Raw genomic sequence first — 17,500 nt, forward strand, 5'->3', positions numbered from 1 at the left:
GGACTATTGTATCAAGTTTTTTCATAACAATTTCTATTAGAAATGAATTTTCTAGCATTTGACTCCGTACCACTGAAAAGTTTAGCCGTACATTTGAAAGATAGCCCCCCCAAAAAAAATGAAATGAATTCTCAAATAATTCGTTTATATGGATCATTCGGGGTTGAGACCAAATATCAAAATAACATTGCCAGAAATAAATGAGATAGTATCTCCATTTATTCATCAAAAAAGGCGCATTCTTTGAAGCCAGAATGGATTTTCCTTGATATCTAACATAATGAATCAAAGGATCCTTGAAGAATGATAAGGTAGACGAAAAATTATTCGAAAAGACTTCTACAAGATGCTCTATTTTTGTATAGAAATAGATTCGCTCAAAAAGAACGCTAAAAGAGTTTAATCGTAAAAAAGAGGATTTTTTACGTAAAAAAAGGAAGATGGATTCGTGTTCACATACATAAAAATTATATAGAAACAAGAAAAATCTTGGATTACTTTTTGAAAAAGTCAAAATAAGTTTTTTTTGAGTAATAAGACTATTCCAATTACAATACTCATAAAGAAACAATCTTAATAAATGAAAAAGGGGTGGGTCTTTCACCCAGTATCGAAGAGTTTGAACTAAGATTTCCAGATGGATAGGATAGGGTATTCGTACATCGGAAAAAAATTTTAAATATGTAAATTTATCCTCGAAAAAGGAAAAAATGGAATGAATTGATTGCAAATTATTAAAAGATTTTATGATTTCCGCCTCCTCTAAAGAAGAACTTAATTGTCGGGAAAATGGAATTTCCATGACAATGGCAAAACCCTCTGATATTATTTGAGAATACAAATTCTTGTTATACCCCCAAAATTGATTTTTACTTGAATCGTTATCAAAAAGAATCAAATGATTCTGTTGATATATTCGAGTAATTAACCGTTTTACAATTAGTAAGCTAGATTTCTTATCATAATCCACATTTTCCGACAAAATATATCGATTTCTATTAAAATCATGACCAGAGGCGAGTCCATAAATATACTCCCGAAAAATAAGTGGGTATAGGAAGTTCTGTTGAGGAGATCTATCTAGTTCTAAATATCTTTGATATTCTTTCATTTTTCAAATTCAATTTTGTAAAAGGGATCAAAGATTTATTGGATTGGAAATCCAATACATAGTGCGATACAGTCAAAACGGGGTATTTCTAGATATTCGAATTAAAACGAATTGTGAATAGATACCAAAAAATGATCAACGGATTCTCTCCACTTGCTTTTTCCACCTAATTGTTCTAGGATAACAAGCTAGTTAGAAATCCTTTATTTTATCAGCCTAATCGCTCTTTTGATTTTGGAAAAAAAAAGATATCTTTATCAATATACTCTTTCTTCTACACATTGATCGCCACCCCGTAATGGAGAATAGCTAATAATTAGGACTCATAACAAAAATAAATAATCCATTCATGGGAAAAGCTTTTCCCGCATCAAGCACTAATATATTTTTAACGTCCAATTAGATGGGGTAATCATTCGATTAAAAAGAATGAAAGCTCGTTGCTTTTTGTTTCTCTCTAATTGGAGTTGCCAAGTTCTATCCCTTTATTACTTAAACCCAACTGAATCTTTTTTTGTTCACGAATTCAAACAAAAAAAATGGTCCGATCCAATAAGAATGAGATCCTTTTAGAATTCGCTATTGATACGACATGCTGCTTTTTCCATTCATTCCTTTCTGGATCAGTCGTGGTCTTACAAACCCTACCGAGGTTATGGACGAAACAATTGCTTCATAAAAATGTGTAAAAAATGGAGTCGCACTTAAAAGCCGAGTACTCTACCATTGAGTTAGCAACCCCCTCCCCCCTTCAAAAAAAATAGGAAAAATAGGATGTGATGTGTAAATAAAAAAAAAGATGGACCAACCTTTTCTTTGTCAAGAGTGGTATCCTTTATTCAAAATTCAAATTAAATTAATTCTTTTTTTATTTATTTTTATTTACCCTTGAATAAAAAAAAAAAGGAACTTCATGTTTGTATCACAGAAAGTTTAACGAACTCACTATTTGCTAAAAATTGCCTCTGTAACGTGAATAAATCGATCGATTTCTTCACGATCGGATTATATTTGTTTTCAATACTGTTGTCAATATTAGTATTGAAAACATAGAATCGCAAAAAACAAATGAATTCAAATTCGAAAAAAAAAATGAAATATTAATAGAAATCGAATTTGATTATATTTTTAGTAATTTGTTTATATTATATAAACAAATATATTCTAGTTGATATTTGTCAATATTCTTTCTAATTTTTTAGAAAAATTATTAATTCAATTTTTTCTATTTCTCTTTATTGAAATACTCCAATTTAACTATTCCATATCCATTTTTTTATATACTCTACATTTCTAGACTCTAATATATATCTAATAGATAAGATATATCTAATCGATTAGAATATAGAACTTTATTTTATGGATATAATAAAAAAGAAAAATAAGATATATTATGTTTATGCAATAAATTAAGTATCTTTGTCTTCGGCTCAATCCTTTTTTGAAGATTGAGCCGAGTTTAATTGCAATTATCTAGAACGAACAGTAACCACCGGATTACAAAGTATCCATTGCTGGGAATTCAAATTTGATCGCCTTCCATACTTCACAAGCAGCAGCTAATTCAGGACTCCATTTGCTCGCCTCACGGATGATTTCATTACCCTCACGAGCAAGATCACGACCCTCATTCCGAGCCTGTACACATGCTTCGAGAGCTACTCGATTAGCTACGGCACCTGGTGCATTTCCCCAAGGATGCCCTAAGGTTCCACCACCGAATTGGAGTACGGAATCATCTCCAAAGATCTCGGTCAGAGCAGGCATATGCCAAACGTGAATACCCCCCGAAGCAACGGGAAGAACACCTGGTAGAGAAACCCAATCCTGAGTGAAATAAATCCCACGGCTTCGATCTTTTTCAATAAAATCATCACGTAATAAATCAACAAAACCTAAAGTAATATCTCTTTCCCCTTCAAGTTTACCTACTACGGTACCGGCGTGAATATGATCTCCACCAGACAAACGTAACGCTTTAGCTAGTACACGAAAGTGCATACCATGATTCTTCTGTCTATCGATAACTGCGTGCATTGCACGATGGATATGAAGGAGTAGTCCATTATCCCGGCAATAATGAGCCAAACTAGTATTTGCAGTGAATCCCCCTGTTAAGTAATCGTGCATTACGATAGGAGCGCCCAATTCTCTAGCAAATACAGCTCTTTTTATCATTTCTTCGCATGTACCTGCAGTAGCATTCAAGTAATGCCCTTTGATTTCACCAGTTTCGGCCTGTGATTTAAAGATTGCTTCGGCACAAAATAAGAAACGGTCTCTCCAACGCATAAATGGTTGAGAATTCACATTTTCATCATCTTTGGTAAAATCAAGTCCACCGCGAAGACATTCATAAACTGCTCTACCATAATTCTTCGCGGATAACCCCAATTTTGGTTTAATAGTACATCCCAATAGGGGGCGACCATACTTGTTTAATTTATCTCTTTCAACTTGGATGCCATGAGGCGGACCTTGGAAAGTTTTAATATAAGAGATAGGGATTCGCAAATCTTCCAGACGTAGGGCGCGAAGGGCCTTGAACCCAAATACATTACCTACAATGGAAGTAAACATGTTAGTAACAGAACCTTCCTCAAAAAGGTCTAAAGGATAAGCTACATAGGCAATATATTGATTCTCTTCGCCAGCAACCGGCTCGATGTTGTAGCATCGTCCTTTGTAACGATCAAGACTGGTAAGCCCATCGGTCCAAACAGTTGTCCATGTACCAGTAGAAGATTCGGCAGCTACCGCGGCACCCGCTTCTTCCGGAGGAACTCCAGGTTGAGGAGTTACTCGGAATGCTGCCAAGATATCAGTATCTTTCGTTTCATACTCAGGAGTATAATAAGTCAATTTATAATCTTTAACACCAGCTTTGAACCCAACACTTGCTTTAGTCTCTGTTTGTGGTGACATAAATCCCTCCCTACAACTCATGAATTAAGAATTATCGCAACAACCAGATCTACTCGACACTACTATACTTAGTAGTTAACGAAACCTTTCACTTCACAAGAATCTTTCAAAAAATGATCAACTAATATTATCAATCAATCCGAATAGTTTGTTATTAAACGATAGTATTTGATTTGCCAAATACATCATTATTGTATACTCTTTCATATGTATGGCGCAACCCAATCCTTGGTTTTTTTAATTCCCAATCTCTTATCCTTTTTTTTAATCAAAAAAAAAATATATCTAATCTAAATAAAAAAGTCATTCTTGACCTTGACAGTAATATATGTTAATCCTAGATGTAAAAATAGTAAAAAAAAATACTAGATATAATCTAAATTGTATGCTCGCCCATGAAATATGAGTAATAGGTGCCGATGATATAGAAGAACCAAATCGTAAATAAAGTTCAGGTTCGAATCCCATAGAAAATATAGGCGGTATTGTCTATAATTATAGACAAATTAAAGACTTTCGAAAGATTTCATCCAACTAAAAAGAAAAGATTTCATACAAATTAATAATTTAATTCTATTAATTTTTTGAATCATTTGGTTGAAGTTGAAGAATTCAACCATTGCAATGGAGGGAGTACGTTAAACAATTGAATTGTTTGGATGGTACAAACTAGAGTACTAACTCCGATTTATTATTTTTTTTTTCTATTTAATTTAATTAACTGATCAACTTACTTTGCTTTGTTATCAAGCATTTTTTTGAATTTGATTTCAAAAATCTTCTAATCTAACTAAAACTAAAAAAAGGATATATTAAAATATGAGAATAAATCCTACCACTTCTGGTCCTGAGATTTCTGTGCTTGAAAAAAAGAACCTGGGACGTATCGACCAAATAATAGGTCCGGTATTGGATGTAGCTTTCCCTCCAGGGAAGATGCCAAATATTTACAACGCTCTGGTAGTAAAGGGTCGAGACATTGTTGGTCAACAAATTAACGTGACTTGTGAAGTACAGCAATTATTAGGAAATAATCGAGTTAGAGCTGTAGCTATGAGCGCTACAGATGGTCTAATGAGAGGAATGGAAGTGATTGATACGGGAGCTCCCCTAAGTGTTCCAGTCGGCGGAGCAACTCTAGGACGAATTTTTAACGTACTTGGCGAACCTATTGATAATTTGGGTCCTGTAGATACTCGCACAACATCTCCTATTCATCGATCCGCGCCTGCCTTTATACAATTAGACACAAAATTATCCATTTTTGAAACCGGAATTAAAGTAGTAGATCTTTTAGCTCCTTATCGCCGTGGAGGAAAAATTGGACTCTTTGGCGGAGCTGGAGTGGGTAAAACAGTACTTATTATGGAATTGATCAATAACATTGCCAAAGCTCATGGCGGTGTATCCGTATTTGGCGGAGTGGGGGAGCGTACTCGTGAGGGAAATGATCTTTACATGGAAATGAAAGAATCCGGAGTAATTAATGAAAAAAATATTGGAGAATCAAAAGTTGCTCTAGTGTACGGTCAAATGAATGAACCGCCTGGAGCCCGTATGAGAGTTGGTTTAACTGCCCTAACTATGGCGGAATATTTCAGAGATGTTAATGAACAAGACGTGCTTCTATTTATCGACAATATCTTCCGATTCGTCCAAGCGGGATCCGAAGTGTCAGCCTTATTGGGTCGAATGCCTTCCGCTGTAGGTTATCAACCCACCCTTAGTACCGAAATGGGTTCTTTACAAGAAAGAATTACTTCTACCAAAGAAGGGTCTATAACTTCTATTCAAGCAGTTTATGTACCCGCAGACGATTTGACCGACCCTGCCCCTGCTACGACATTTGCACATTTGGATGCTACGACCGTACTATCAAGAGGATTGGCTGCCAAAGGTATCTATCCAGCTGTAGATCCTTTAGATTCAACGTCAACTATGCTCCAACCTCGGATTGTTGGTGAAGAACATTATGAAACTGCGCAAAGAGTTAAACAAACTTTACAGCGTTACAAAGAACTTCAGGACATTATAGCTATCCTTGGGTTGGACGAATTATCCGAAGAGGATCGCTTAACTGTAGCAAGAGCACGGAAAATTGAGCGTTTCTTATCACAGCCTTTTTTCGTAGCAGAAGTATTTACCGGTTCGCCTGGAAAATATGTAGGTCTAGCAGAAACAATTAGAGGGTTTAAATTGATTCTTTCTGGCGAATTAGACGGTCTTCCCGAGCAAGCCTTTTATTTGGTGGGTAATATCGATGAAGCAACTGCGAAGGCTACGAACTTAGAAATGGAGGGGAAATTGAAGAAATGACTTTAAATCTTTGTGTACTGACCCCCAATCGAATTGTTTGGGATTCAGAAGTGAAGGAAATTATTTTGTCCACTAATAGTGGACAAATTGGAGTATTACCAAATCATGCACCTATTGCTACAGCTGTAGATATAGGTATCTTGAGAATACGCCTTAATGACCAATGGGTAACAATGGCTCTGATGGGTGGTTTTGCTAGAATAGGCAATAATAAGATCACCATTTTAGTAAATGATGCCGAGAAGAGTAGTGACATTGATCCAGAAGAAGCTCAACAAACTCTTGAAATAGCAGAAGCTAACTTGAGTAAAGCTGAAGGCAAGAGACAACTAATCGAGGCAAATCTATCTCTCCGACGAGCTAGGACACGAGTAGAGGCTATCAATATGCTTTCGCAATAAGAAAATTGGTGTATACGAATAATTCTAAAAAGTGAAATAAAAAAATGAAATAGAAGAAAATCTACAAAAAAAGGTATAGGTCGAACTTATTAGCTACCATTGACTATGGTAGCTAATAAGTTCGACCCATACCTACTTACCTACTATTGGATTTGAACCAATGACTACCGCCGTATGAAAGCAATACTCTAACCACTGAGTTAAGTAGGTCATTTTTTACAAAAAATGGAAAGAAAAGGGAAGGGGGGTACCCGTCTATCAGATCAATGGATTCTAAAAGGAATATTAAATATACGCAATACCAAGGCAATATCAATAAAAAAGAATTTGATCACGGAATATTCATCTTGACAAGAATTTTTGGATATAATATGATCAAATATGTATCAAAAACGCAAGGGCTATAGCTCAGTTAGGTAGAGCACCTCGTTTACACGCGCGCCAATGTTTTTTTTTTCAAAGGAGTCCATCATGTAATTAAAAGAGTTGATCGATTTGAGAAATCGATGTCTTACTCCACTTTAGGGAACAAAACAAGAGAACAATAGTCTGACAAAGGGTTGAGACGTCCAGTAGAATCCATCATTGATTTGAGATATTGATAAGGTGAATACCCAGTCTATTCAATGCTATGCATAATGAGTAAAGGGACCTCAAAAAAATTCTCTTTTCGGCCTATCTTATGAACTTTAAGGTGTATAGGGTTTCATTTCTTGATACTTTCACTTTTTTTTAGTAGTTCGATAGAGAGTCCATTAAACTTAAGTTGATCTAGGCCATAAGCAGACCTACGTCAGGATAACCCCCCTTCTTTGAAACACTTTGGTAGTGCTCTTTGATTGTAATAAAAATCAAAAATCAGAGCACAGGGAATCATCTTCTTATTCTTTCTGTCAAGAAAAAAGATGGTAGACTACCTGATCGAAATATCAGTTAATGAAAAAGCCCAATGCAAAAAAAATGCATGTTGAGTTTTTTAAACAATTCAAATCATTTTTCTAATAAGCAGTTTGATTTGTTTTACCGAGAAGGTCTACGGTTCGAGTCCGTATAGCCCTACCCTAAGATAATAATATATATATTTCTATTTCTTGTTAAATATACTCACAAATTGAGTATCTAATATATCGCATTTCTTAGTATTCTAGATTTAGAATACTATACATAATAATATTATACCTTGGATTTTGAAATATAAAAGAATCTCTCATAGAATAGGTTATGTTAATATTAGATAGAATAATGAAAAATTTCAAAATTAGATAGAATTCTAAATAGATTAAATAATCGAATTCTAGAAATTCGATATTCCAATCGACTAATAACAACTACTAATTTGTTTCTGTTAGATTTTCCACATTCATAGGAGTACATTTATGTTTTTGCTTTACGACTATGATATTTTTTGGGCATTTCTAATAATATCCAGTCTTATTCCTATTTTGGCATTTCTAATTTCTGGAATTTTAGCCCCGATTAGCAAAGGGCCTGAAAAACTTTCTAGTTATGAATCGGGAATAGAACCAATGGGTGATGCTTGGTTACAATTTCGAATCCGTTATTATATGTTTGCTCTAGTTTTTGTTGTTTTTGATGTTGAAACGGTTTTTCTTTATCCCTGGGCAATAGGTTTTGATATATTGGGGATATCCGTATTTATAGAAGCTTTAATTTTCGTGCTTATCCTAATTGTTGGTTCAGTTTATGCATGGCGAAAAGGAGCATTAGAATGGTCTTAATTCTTGAATATTTAGATAATAAAAAAAAAACATTTAGACAGTTATGAATTCCATTGAGTTTCCCTTACTTGATCGAACAACCCAAAATTCAGTTATTTCAACTACATTAAATGATCTTTCAAATTGGTCAAGACTATCCAGTTTATGGCCGCTTCTCTATGGTACCAGTTGTTGCTTCATTGAATTTGCTTCATTAATAGGATCACGATTCGACTTTGATCGTTATGGACTGGTACCGCGATCTAGTCCTAGGCAGGCAGACCTTATTTTAACAGCGGGCACAGTAACTATGAAAATGGCTCCTTCTTTAGTTAGATTATATGAGCAAATGCCCGAACCAAAATATGTTATTGCTATGGGAGCCTGTACAATTACAGGGGGTATGTTCAGTACCGATTCTTATAGTACTGTTCGGGGAGTTGATAAGCTAATTCCCGTGGATGTCTATTTGCCAGGCTGTCCACCTAAACCAGAGGCCATTATAGATGCTATAACAAAACTTCGTAAGAAAATATCTCGAGAAATCGATGAAGATCATATTAGGTCTCAACAAGAAAATAGGTGTTTTACTACGAACCACAAGTTTCATGTTGAACGCAGTACTCATACCGGCAATTATAATCAAGGGTTTTTCTATCAACCACCATTCACTTCCGAGATAACCTCGGACATATTTTTCAAATATAAAAAGAGTAAGCATCCTGCCACGAAGCCAAGTAATTAATTAGACCGAATCCTTTTTGTTTTTTACAAAAAAAAAATATACAATAAATAAAAAATAGCAAGTCAATCTTCAAGAATTTCACCGTAATGTAAATGGAAATGGAAAAGACTCATACAAAACTTATACAACAAAAATAGCAGGAGAAAGAAAAAATGCAGGGTCCTTTGTCTGCTTGGTTAGTCAAACATGGACTTGTTCATAGATCTTTGGGTTTCGACTACCAAGGAATCGAAACTTTACAAATAAAGCCCGAAGATTGGCATTCCATTGCTGTCATCTTATATGTATATGGTTACAATTATCTACGTTCCCAATGTGCCTATGATGTAGCACCAGGAGGACTGTTAGCTAGTGTGTATCATCTTACAAGAATAGAGTCTGGGAGAGATCAACCGGAAGAGGTATGCATAAAAGTATATGTACCAAGGAAAAATCCCCGAATTCCTTCTATTTTCTGGGTTTGGAAAAGTGCGGATTTTCAAGAGAGGGAATCTTATGATATGTTAGGAATCTCTTATGAAAATCATCCGCGTCTGAAACGTATTTTAATGCCCGAAAATTGGATAGGATGGCCTTTGCGTAAAGATTATATCGCCCCCAATTTTTATGAAATACAAGATGCTTACTAAATGATAAAAATACAAAAACAAATCTGGCATTTCGACAACCAAAAAGAAAAATATTCAAGGAATATCCATTCATTCTCTTAGAGACCAAAAAAGTAATTGAAGTTCAATCAGACAGAATAAAAGAATAATGGAAGTCACATTCCCATATAGGGATTGGATAGATAACAAAATTCACAACAATAATGTGGGTATTGCAAAAAAGATTGGGGTAAGGATTCATTGAGATTGTAAATTTTGAACAATACTTTTTTCGTATGAGCCAAGCCAATAGGATGAACTGAAAAAGTTCTGCATCATGAACTATGTAACGTTCACATCAATATCTATTCTATTATATTGCCGCGAAAAAGAAAGTAACATGAAAGCAAAGGAGATGCAGAAAATAGAAATGAAATATCAAAGGAAAATAAATGGGTCCGATTCTCTTTATAATGTATCCGAGATTTTTTTGACTATTCCCACCCTTGAACTTTCCAAGACGAGACTTTTTGATCTTTCAACCATTTAATGTAACCATTCAAATGTTATTGAACTATTAATATTCTTTTGGGAGCCCCCCCACAAAAAAAGGGGGGTTCACTCTTTTACATATTCTATTTAATTTAATGTTATAGACATAAACATATACTGGGAACATACACCTATTCTTTACTCATCTAGTAAACATCTCCAGACACCTAGATGGATAAATTAATATGTATCAACATCCGATAAAAAAGAATACGCATCTATTATCCACAATCCATATTCCTATTTCATTTTAATGAATATAGATTATGGATAAAAGATACTCATACAAATTCATCATGTGCCAGGAACCAGATTTGAACTGGTGACACGAGGATTTTCAGTCCTCTGCTCTACCAGCTGAGCTATCCCGACCTCTCTTGAGGCATCATATTAATCTTATTAGATTACTTAAATATATGTCAATGACTCCATATCAACTAAAAACAAGACGAAAAAAAAAAAAAAAATTCTAATTAGAATATATATTTTTATTATTAGCATATATAAGAATATATTATTCTTATTCCATAGTCCAAATAGATTCCAATGTATTCCAATACATATTCCAAACAAATACTTATGATTGTTGATTGTGATAAGAAAAAGAAAGAAAAACTCTACTCGAATCCATTTGTGAAAGACTATACTAAATAAGACACATAACGAATTTCCAAAATTGAAAAAAAAAACTAAGATATGGGAAAAAGAATTAGAGAGTTAAGCAGGTCTTTTGGGGATAGAGGGACTTGAACCCTCACGATTTCTTAAGTCGACGGATTTTCCTCTTCCTATAAATTTCATTGTTGTCGAGATTGACATGTAGAATGGGACTCTATCTTTATTCTCGTCCGATTAATCAGTTCTTCAGAGGATCTATCAGACTAGGATGGAGTGAATAAATTGATCAGTGAATATGAATATTCAATTATTTATTTAACTTGGAATTGATTTGATTCACATCTTTCATTTGTGATACACATCTTTCCATTTGTGATATAAGGATTCAAAAATAGGGATTTCGAGTAGTGTATTCATTAATCAATTGAAATAGTATTTCAGTACAAATACGTAAACAAGTCTATATACATATTTCTGTATAGCCTTTCGAGAATTTCATTTGTACAGAAGGATTCCTTTCCTCACGCGAAAGGAAAGGTCGTCAACTCCATTTGTTAGAACAGCTTCCATTGAGTCTCTGCACCTATCCCTTTTTTATTCTCGCTTTCTTAATGTTTATTTCCTTTCCGAAAACGGGATTTGGCTCAGGATTACCCATTGTTAATTCCAGGGTTTCTCTGAATTTGAAAGTTATCACTTGGTAAGTTTCCATACCAAGGCTCAATCCAATTAAGTCCGTAGCGTCTACCAATTTCGCCATACCCCCTTTTTTTCCTTGCGATTAGAATCGCATTAAGATGTTTTTTTTTAGAATTATGTCGGAACTGTAGAATTTATTATAAATATATTCCGCTATTGAAAAATGTTTCCACCCATTTTATTTACTTTCTTTCATCTATATCGGATATCCAGATTTTGTCGAATCTGAAATAATTGTATTATTTCTATATTCGCAATTCAATATACATAGATAGATACCATATATCTATATCTTTTTTAAAGCCCCTTACTTCGATAATCTTTTTTCATACAATTTGTAATACTTGAAGGGTCGATTTTTTTTCGTCTTAGTTTTACCTTTCCGAAGGAAAACACGGGAATCTTTCATTATGATCTGGATTGGGTCTTTCTCTTTCTTTCAGTTAGTAATTGGGATATTCTTTTGATTATTTCAAATAAAATAGAAATTCGATATCTCTATCGAATTGATAATTACTTTTTAGAATTCATTCTGTATATAAATTGAGAATTCTTTATCTTATATAAATTAAATTAATTTAAGGATATAAATATATGGTTAAATTTATCCTGATAATCCAATCTTTTATAGATAGATTATGGATAGATTTATACATATTAAATCTTAATGGATAAGAATATTCTAAATTCTAGATACTATCTATATTAGTATATAATATATATTAGTATATTAATACTATATATTACTATATTAATGTATTACTATAATTACTGTAACTGTAATAGAATTATTAAAAATTCTAAATGATAATAAATAAAAGAAATGAAATATATATTTTTTTTTCTAATTTGATTTTAATATTCTATATTCTATTTGTCAAAATTGAATTATGACATATTCATTATGTTCGGAATAGCTAATTCCAAACTGTTAATAACGAAGATCCTATTAGTTTATTTAATTCCTATGCATGCGCATTTTCTTTTATATGAGCCTGCTTAGCTCAGAGGTTAGAGCATCGCATTTGTAATGCGATGGTCATCGGTTCGATTCCGATAGCCGGCTTTTCTCTTTTTGTTGTTGTTTTATTTTTCAAAAATGGATAATGTCTTTTTTTTAGGAATCCAAAATTGGTGCAGTTTGATCTCTGTAGAACAACTCAAGAAACAAACCTCCTTTTTTCTCTATACAATAGAATAAGGTTCAGATATTCATAGAATTCATACAATTCTTCTTTGTACTACAATGCTTTTGTGAATTTCGCTTCATTTCTCATATCATATTTGTCATTTAGTTTAGTTTTAATTTCGATTTTTCATTTTTTAATTTAAAAGGGAGTCTTTATGTCACGCTACAGAGGGCCTCGTTTCAAAAAAATACGCCGTCTGGGGACTTTACCTGGACTAACTAGTAAAAAGCCTACAGTCGGAAGCGAATTTAGAAACCAATCACGCTCCGGTAAAAAATCTCAATATCGTATTCGTTTAGAAGAAAAACAAAAATTGCGTTTTCATTATGGTCTTACAGAACGCCAATTGCTTAAATACATTCGTATCGCCGGAAAAGCCAAGGGGTCAACCGGTCAGGTTTTACTACAATTACTTGAAATGCGTTTGGATAACATACTTTTTAGATTGGGTATGGCTTCGACTATTCCTCAAGCCCGCCAATTAGTTAACCATAAACATGTTTTAGTTAATGGTCGTATAGTAGATATACCAAGTTATCGCTGCAAACCTCAAGATATTATTACAGCGAAAGATGAACAAAAATCGAAAGCTCTGATTCAAAATTCTATGGATTCAGCCCCACGTGAGGAATTGCCAAACCATTTAACCCTTCATCCATTCCAATATAAAGGATTAGTAAATCAAATAATAGATAGTCAATGGGTTGGTTTGAAAATCAACGAATTGCTGGTTGTAGAATATTATTCTCGTCAGACTTAATACTAACTAAAAAAACAAGAGTTTTGATACGAGAATTTTAGCTCATTCAGGTATCATCTACATGGATATAGGACGATTTGCATTCCCTGTCCACTTTTTCCAGTATTTTTCATATTACCAAAAAAATTGGAATTGAAAATTCATAGCAACTAAAGTTGGAATAATGGTATCCATTGGCATTTGAGATATTGCAGATTGATGAATTAACGGAGAGAGAGGGATTCGAACCCTCGGTAAACAAACAGCCTACATAGCAGTTCCAATGCTACGCCTTGAACCACTCGGCCATCTCTCCCTCTCCCCCATGATGATTATGGCCCAGAAATCGGAGCAATAGTGAATGATTCATATTCCATTTTTGGATAGGCGCCCATATAAATAATCAATTCGACCTATACGAAATAATTTTTTTTTATAAAAAAAACCAACTTCTAGGCCGTAGGCTAAAAAAATTCATTAATGAGTCCTTTTTTACGTTATTTCGTACTATTTGTATTGTACAATTCCTTTGTTTGTGGGATTCTTTTTTCTCACGCGATAAAGAATTCAATTTTCGAATGGATTCCTACCTATGCCTAGATCTCGGATAAATGGAAATTTTATTGACAAGACCTTTTCTATTGTAGCCAATATCTTATTACGAATAATTCCGACAACCTCGGGAGAAAAGGAGGCATTTACTTATTACAGAGATGGTGCGATTTGATTATCTTTTTTACCGATCTCAGTCTTATGAGAAAGACACATTATTTTATTCGTAAAAAAATGGAAAAAAACCGACGCTTGCTGAAGGTGAAGTTTACAAATAAAAAAAAATTCCTTCTGTCGTGTATCCCCGATTAATGCAGCCTCATATGCTTCAATTATAGATTTTTAGTATTAAGCGAAAGGTTATACCTATACTATGGAGTTAGATTAACCTTACTCCACTAGTAGCAATAGGCGGCATGGGGGAAGAAGCACTACGATTAGGAATCGACAACACGAAAACTTTGTAAAAAAATTCTTCCTTTCTTTTCGGGATCGGAACTAACAAACAAGAATGGTTGGGACAACAAACATCCATCTCGTTCGTATTTTTGGATACCCGTATAACCATCGAAGGGTGTTGAAGTGACTAATTCCGGGAAATTAAGCGGCGTTGAGGACAAAGATATTGTTGGAGTTATCCTTTTTATCCAGTACCAACAAACTTGATGTTAAGAAAAGATCTTTTACAGGAAGGTTGGCTAGAGATTTCTTGTAAAAACACTAGCCCTGCACAGGTGATAATGAGAGAGAATACTGGAATCTTTTTTTGATTTAATGTATTCATTTTTTTTATCATTATACACATAAAGGAGGAGCCGTATGAGATGAAAATATCACGTACGGTTCTGGAGCGGAGATTCTTTGAACTGAATGACGACCGTAACGGATGTCGGCGCAATCTGAAGGAAATTATGCAGAAGCTTTACAGAATTATTATGAGGCTATGCGACTGGAAATTGATCCCTATGATCGAAGTTATATACTTTATAACATAGGCCTTATTCACACAAGTAACGGAGAACATACAAAAGCTTTAGAATATTATTTTTGGGCACTCGAACGAAATCCGTTTTTACCCCAAGCTTTTAATAATATGGCCGTGATCTGTCATTACGTGCGACTATCTCCACTATAGAAAAAAAGGCTTTGTACATATATATCGTTCAAAACTACGATTTTTATCAGCTGTAGCAAACAAAAAAACTTCATAGAATATAAAAACAAAATGAAGAAATAGAGATATGCCTAGATACTTTTTTCTATGGATAAAAGATCCAATTGATAGAGGAAGCGCCGTAAAGATCAATTGGCGAGGTTTTAGGCCGAGACAATAAGAACTGCTTACAACTTATATCATGATACAAAATCTATCATGATATAAGAGTTAGGAATCCACTTATGTAATAAAGTTGATCCCCTACCCTAAGGTTTTGAGCAGCGGTGTAGTATCAGATCCCACAGATAGTAAGTCTTTTCTTTCTTATGAAAAATAAAAAGAAGTCTTTCTCAAAGTTCTATAGACCATAGAAATGTCATATTAGAAAGTATATGATATATGAGATTGAGATAGTTACCTTTCAGAAAATTAGAGAGTGTTAATGTAGATGTGTTATTCTTCGGAAGGTAGGAGAAAAGAGAAAACTATAAAAATAAAAAGAAAAAGAGATGAAACCCTTTTTTAATCAAAATTCAAGTTTGAAACTCATGTAGTTAACCCATTCCATTTTCTTTTGGTTAATTCCAGAAAAATGGAACAATTGACTGCTGAGCCGTATGAGGTAGGAAACTCTCAAGTACGGTTCTAAGGGAAGGAATTTACTCACCTATTCCGACCGCGGAGAACAGGCCATTCGACAGGGAGATTCCGAAATTGCTGAGGCTTGGTTTGATCAAGCCGCTGAATATTGGAAACAAGCTATAGCCCTTACCCCCGGTAATTATATTGAAGCACAGAATTGGTTGAAGATCACAGGGCGTTCTTAATTTAATAAAAACACTCTTTTTTTTTTTAGTTCTATTTATATTATTCTATATACCCTTATATCTTAATATATATATTATTTCCATATTTATTATTATATTTCATATTTATCTTACTATATTTATCTTACTAAATAATTTTATTAATATATTATTATATTTAATATTTAGTTTAGAATATTTAATGCATATTTCATTTAAATGTATATTTAATGTAATTAAATGTTTGTTGTCTACATCAGTCCATCCAATAAAACTGAAAATTTAGAATAATATTCTATATATCTATTATATAAATATATTAGGCTATAGTAATAGTCAATCCAAAAATTCCATTATATCCCTTCTAAAAAAATCCTTCTATTTCGTCTCGTATTTTGTAGAGATAAATGGTATGTGGATACAGCAGAGAATTTGCCTTTTTTCTGTTATTCAAACTAAAAGTGAAACTCAAAAAAACTAAAAAGAAATAGCAGTATGGCCTCTAGCAATGCTGATGACTGCTCACGTAATTGGAAATAGAGTGCATAATAATCTCTTCTATTAAATTATTTAATAAGACATAAAATGAAATAAATTCCATCTTTGAATTTCTAATTCAAATCTGAATCCCCTAGCCTAGGTTGCACAAAAAAATTATTGAATTGAAATTCAAAGTCCAGAAGGAGTTTTAGAGGATTCAAAAAGGTCCGTTGAGCGCCTATATCTTATGTCATAATAGATTCGAACACTTGCCCCGGATTAACTTCCGGATCATAATTGTTCTAGTGAATAACTAAAGAAAAAAATTGGAATAGATAGATGGGAGATAGAATAGAAAGAAACTCAATATAAAAATCTCTCAAAAGTTCACTAATTCTTTTTAAATTGGCAGGTCTCTTTGTATGTGTTGTCCGGAAGGAGGAGGACTCAATGATTATTCGTTCGCCGGAACCAGAAGTAAAGATTTTGGTAGATAGAGATCCCATAAAAACTTCTTTCGAGGAATGGGCAAAACCCGGTCATTTCTCAAGAACAATAGCTAAGGGACCCGATACTACTACTTGGATTTGGAACCTACATGCTGATGCTCATGATTTCGATAGCCATACTAGTGATTTAGAGGAGATTTCCCGAAAAGTATTTAGTGCCCATTTCGGCCAACTCTCCATCATCTTTCTTTGGCTTAGTGGCATGTATTTCCATGGTGCTCGTTTTTCCAATTATGAAGCATGGCTAAGTGATCCAACTCACATTGGACCTAGTGCCCAAGTGGTTTGGCCAATAGTGGGCCAAGAAATATTAAATGGTGATGTTGGCGGGGGTTTCCGAGGAATACAAATAACCTCCGGTTTTTTCCAGATTTGGCGAGCATCTGGAATAACTAG

The 17,500-nt window shown here is 33.8% G+C and overlaps 10 protein-coding genes and 7 non-coding genes across 17 annotated transcripts in view; 10 read left to right on the forward strand and 7 right to left on the reverse strand. All coding sequences in view use genetic code 11, as the record gives it.

Moving 5' to 3' along the window:
* matK (maturase K) overlaps positions 1 to 1,111 on the reverse strand; it is a 1,530-nt gene extending 419 nt beyond the window's left edge. The window contains exon 1 of the mRNA in view: positions 1 to 1,111. This exon is cut by the window's left edge and continues 419 nt beyond it. Within this exon, the coding sequence (YP_009766823.1) occupies positions 1 to 1,111 (1,111 nt within the window).
* The window catches only part of trnK-UUU, a 2,600-nt gene extending 748 nt beyond the window's left edge, over positions 1 to 1,852 (reverse strand). The window contains exon 1 of the tRNA in view: positions 1,816 to 1,852. This is a non-coding gene — a tRNA (tRNA-Lys). The remainder of the gene's footprint in view (positions 1 to 1,815) is intronic.
* A 756-nt stretch (positions 1,853 to 2,608) lies between these two features.
* Positions 2,609 to 4,036, reverse strand: rbcL (ribulose-1,5-bisphosphate carboxylase/oxygenase large subunit). The gene has a single exon. The coding sequence runs from the start codon at positions 4,034 to 4,036 to the stop codon at positions 2,609 to 2,611; it is 1,428 nt and encodes a 475-aa protein (YP_009766824.1).
* An 819-nt stretch (positions 4,037 to 4,855) lies between these two features.
* On the forward strand, positions 4,856 to 6,352 carry atpB (ATP synthase CF1 beta subunit). The gene has a single exon. It carries the CDS (start codon positions 4,856 to 4,858, stop codon positions 6,350 to 6,352), a length of 1,497 nt encoding a protein of 498 aa, YP_009766825.1.
* On the forward strand, positions 6,349 to 6,753 carry atpE (ATP synthase CF1 epsilon subunit). Its single transcript has one exon. The coding sequence runs from the start codon at positions 6,349 to 6,351 to the stop codon at positions 6,751 to 6,753; it is 405 nt and encodes a 134-aa protein (YP_009766826.1).
* A 137-nt stretch (positions 6,754 to 6,890) lies between these two features.
* Positions 6,891 to 6,963, reverse strand: trnM-CAU. Its single transcript has one exon. It is a non-coding gene; the product is annotated as a tRNA-Met (tRNA).
* Positions 6,964 to 7,150: 187 nt separating this feature from the next.
* On the forward strand, positions 7,151 to 7,812 carry trnV-UAC. Its single transcript has 2 exons — positions 7,151 to 7,189; positions 7,776 to 7,812. It is a non-coding gene; the product is annotated as a tRNA-Val (tRNA).
* A 317-nt stretch (positions 7,813 to 8,129) lies between these two features.
* Positions 8,130 to 8,492, forward strand: ndhC (NADH-plastoquinone oxidoreductase subunit 3). Its single transcript has one exon. The coding sequence runs from the start codon at positions 8,130 to 8,132 to the stop codon at positions 8,490 to 8,492; it is 363 nt and encodes a 120-aa protein (YP_009766827.1).
* A 43-nt stretch (positions 8,493 to 8,535) lies between these two features.
* Positions 8,536 to 9,216, forward strand: ndhK (NADH-plastoquinone oxidoreductase subunit K). Its single transcript has one exon. The coding sequence runs from the start codon at positions 8,536 to 8,538 to the stop codon at positions 9,214 to 9,216; it is 681 nt and encodes a 226-aa protein (YP_009766828.1).
* A 152-nt stretch (positions 9,217 to 9,368) lies between these two features.
* ndhJ (NADH-plastoquinone oxidoreductase subunit J) lies at positions 9,369 to 9,845 on the forward strand. Its single transcript has one exon. It carries the CDS (start codon positions 9,369 to 9,371, stop codon positions 9,843 to 9,845), a length of 477 nt encoding a protein of 158 aa, YP_009766829.1.
* An 809-nt stretch (positions 9,846 to 10,654) lies between these two features.
* Positions 10,655 to 10,727, reverse strand: trnF-GAA. Its single transcript has one exon. It is a non-coding gene; the product is annotated as a tRNA-Phe (tRNA).
* Positions 10,728 to 11,086: 359 nt separating this feature from the next.
* trnL-UAA lies at positions 11,087 to 11,739 on the reverse strand. Its single transcript has 2 exons — positions 11,705 to 11,739; positions 11,087 to 11,136 (listed from the first exon to the last, which is right to left on the reverse strand). It is a non-coding gene; the product is annotated as a tRNA-Leu (tRNA).
* Positions 11,740 to 12,665: 926 nt separating this feature from the next.
* Positions 12,666 to 12,738, forward strand: trnT-UGU. Its single transcript has one exon. It is a non-coding gene; the product is annotated as a tRNA-Thr (tRNA).
* Positions 12,739 to 13,016: 278 nt separating this feature from the next.
* On the forward strand, positions 13,017 to 13,622 carry rps4 (ribosomal protein S4). The gene has a single exon. The coding sequence runs from the start codon at positions 13,017 to 13,019 to the stop codon at positions 13,620 to 13,622; it is 606 nt and encodes a 201-aa protein (YP_009766830.1).
* Positions 13,623 to 13,829: 207 nt separating this feature from the next.
* trnS-GGA lies at positions 13,830 to 13,917 on the reverse strand. The gene has a single exon. It is a non-coding gene; the product is annotated as a tRNA-Ser (tRNA).
* Positions 13,918 to 14,193: 276 nt separating this feature from the next.
* Positions 14,194 to 16,136, forward strand: ycf3 (hypothetical chloroplast RF34). The gene is made up of 3 exons: positions 14,194 to 14,317; positions 15,038 to 15,267; positions 15,987 to 16,136. The coding sequence occupies exons 1-3, from the start codon at positions 14,194 to 14,196 to the stop codon at positions 16,134 to 16,136; spliced, it is 504 nt and encodes a 167-aa protein (YP_009766831.1).
* Positions 16,137 to 17,045: 909 nt separating this feature from the next.
* psaA (photosystem I P700 apoprotein A1) overlaps positions 17,046 to 17,500 on the forward strand; it is a 2,253-nt gene continuing 1,798 nt past the window's right edge. The window contains exon 1 of the mRNA in view: positions 17,046 to 17,500. This exon is cut by the window's right edge and continues 1,798 nt beyond it. Within this exon, the coding sequence (YP_009766832.1) occupies positions 17,046 to 17,500 (455 nt within the window).

This window comes from Arachis duranensis, plastid (assembly GCF_000817695.3).
Source record: "Arachis duranensis voucher Yi14725-KUN plastid, complete genome".
Classification (NCBI taxonomy): Eukaryota; Viridiplantae; Streptophyta; class Magnoliopsida; order Fabales; family Fabaceae; genus Arachis; species Arachis duranensis.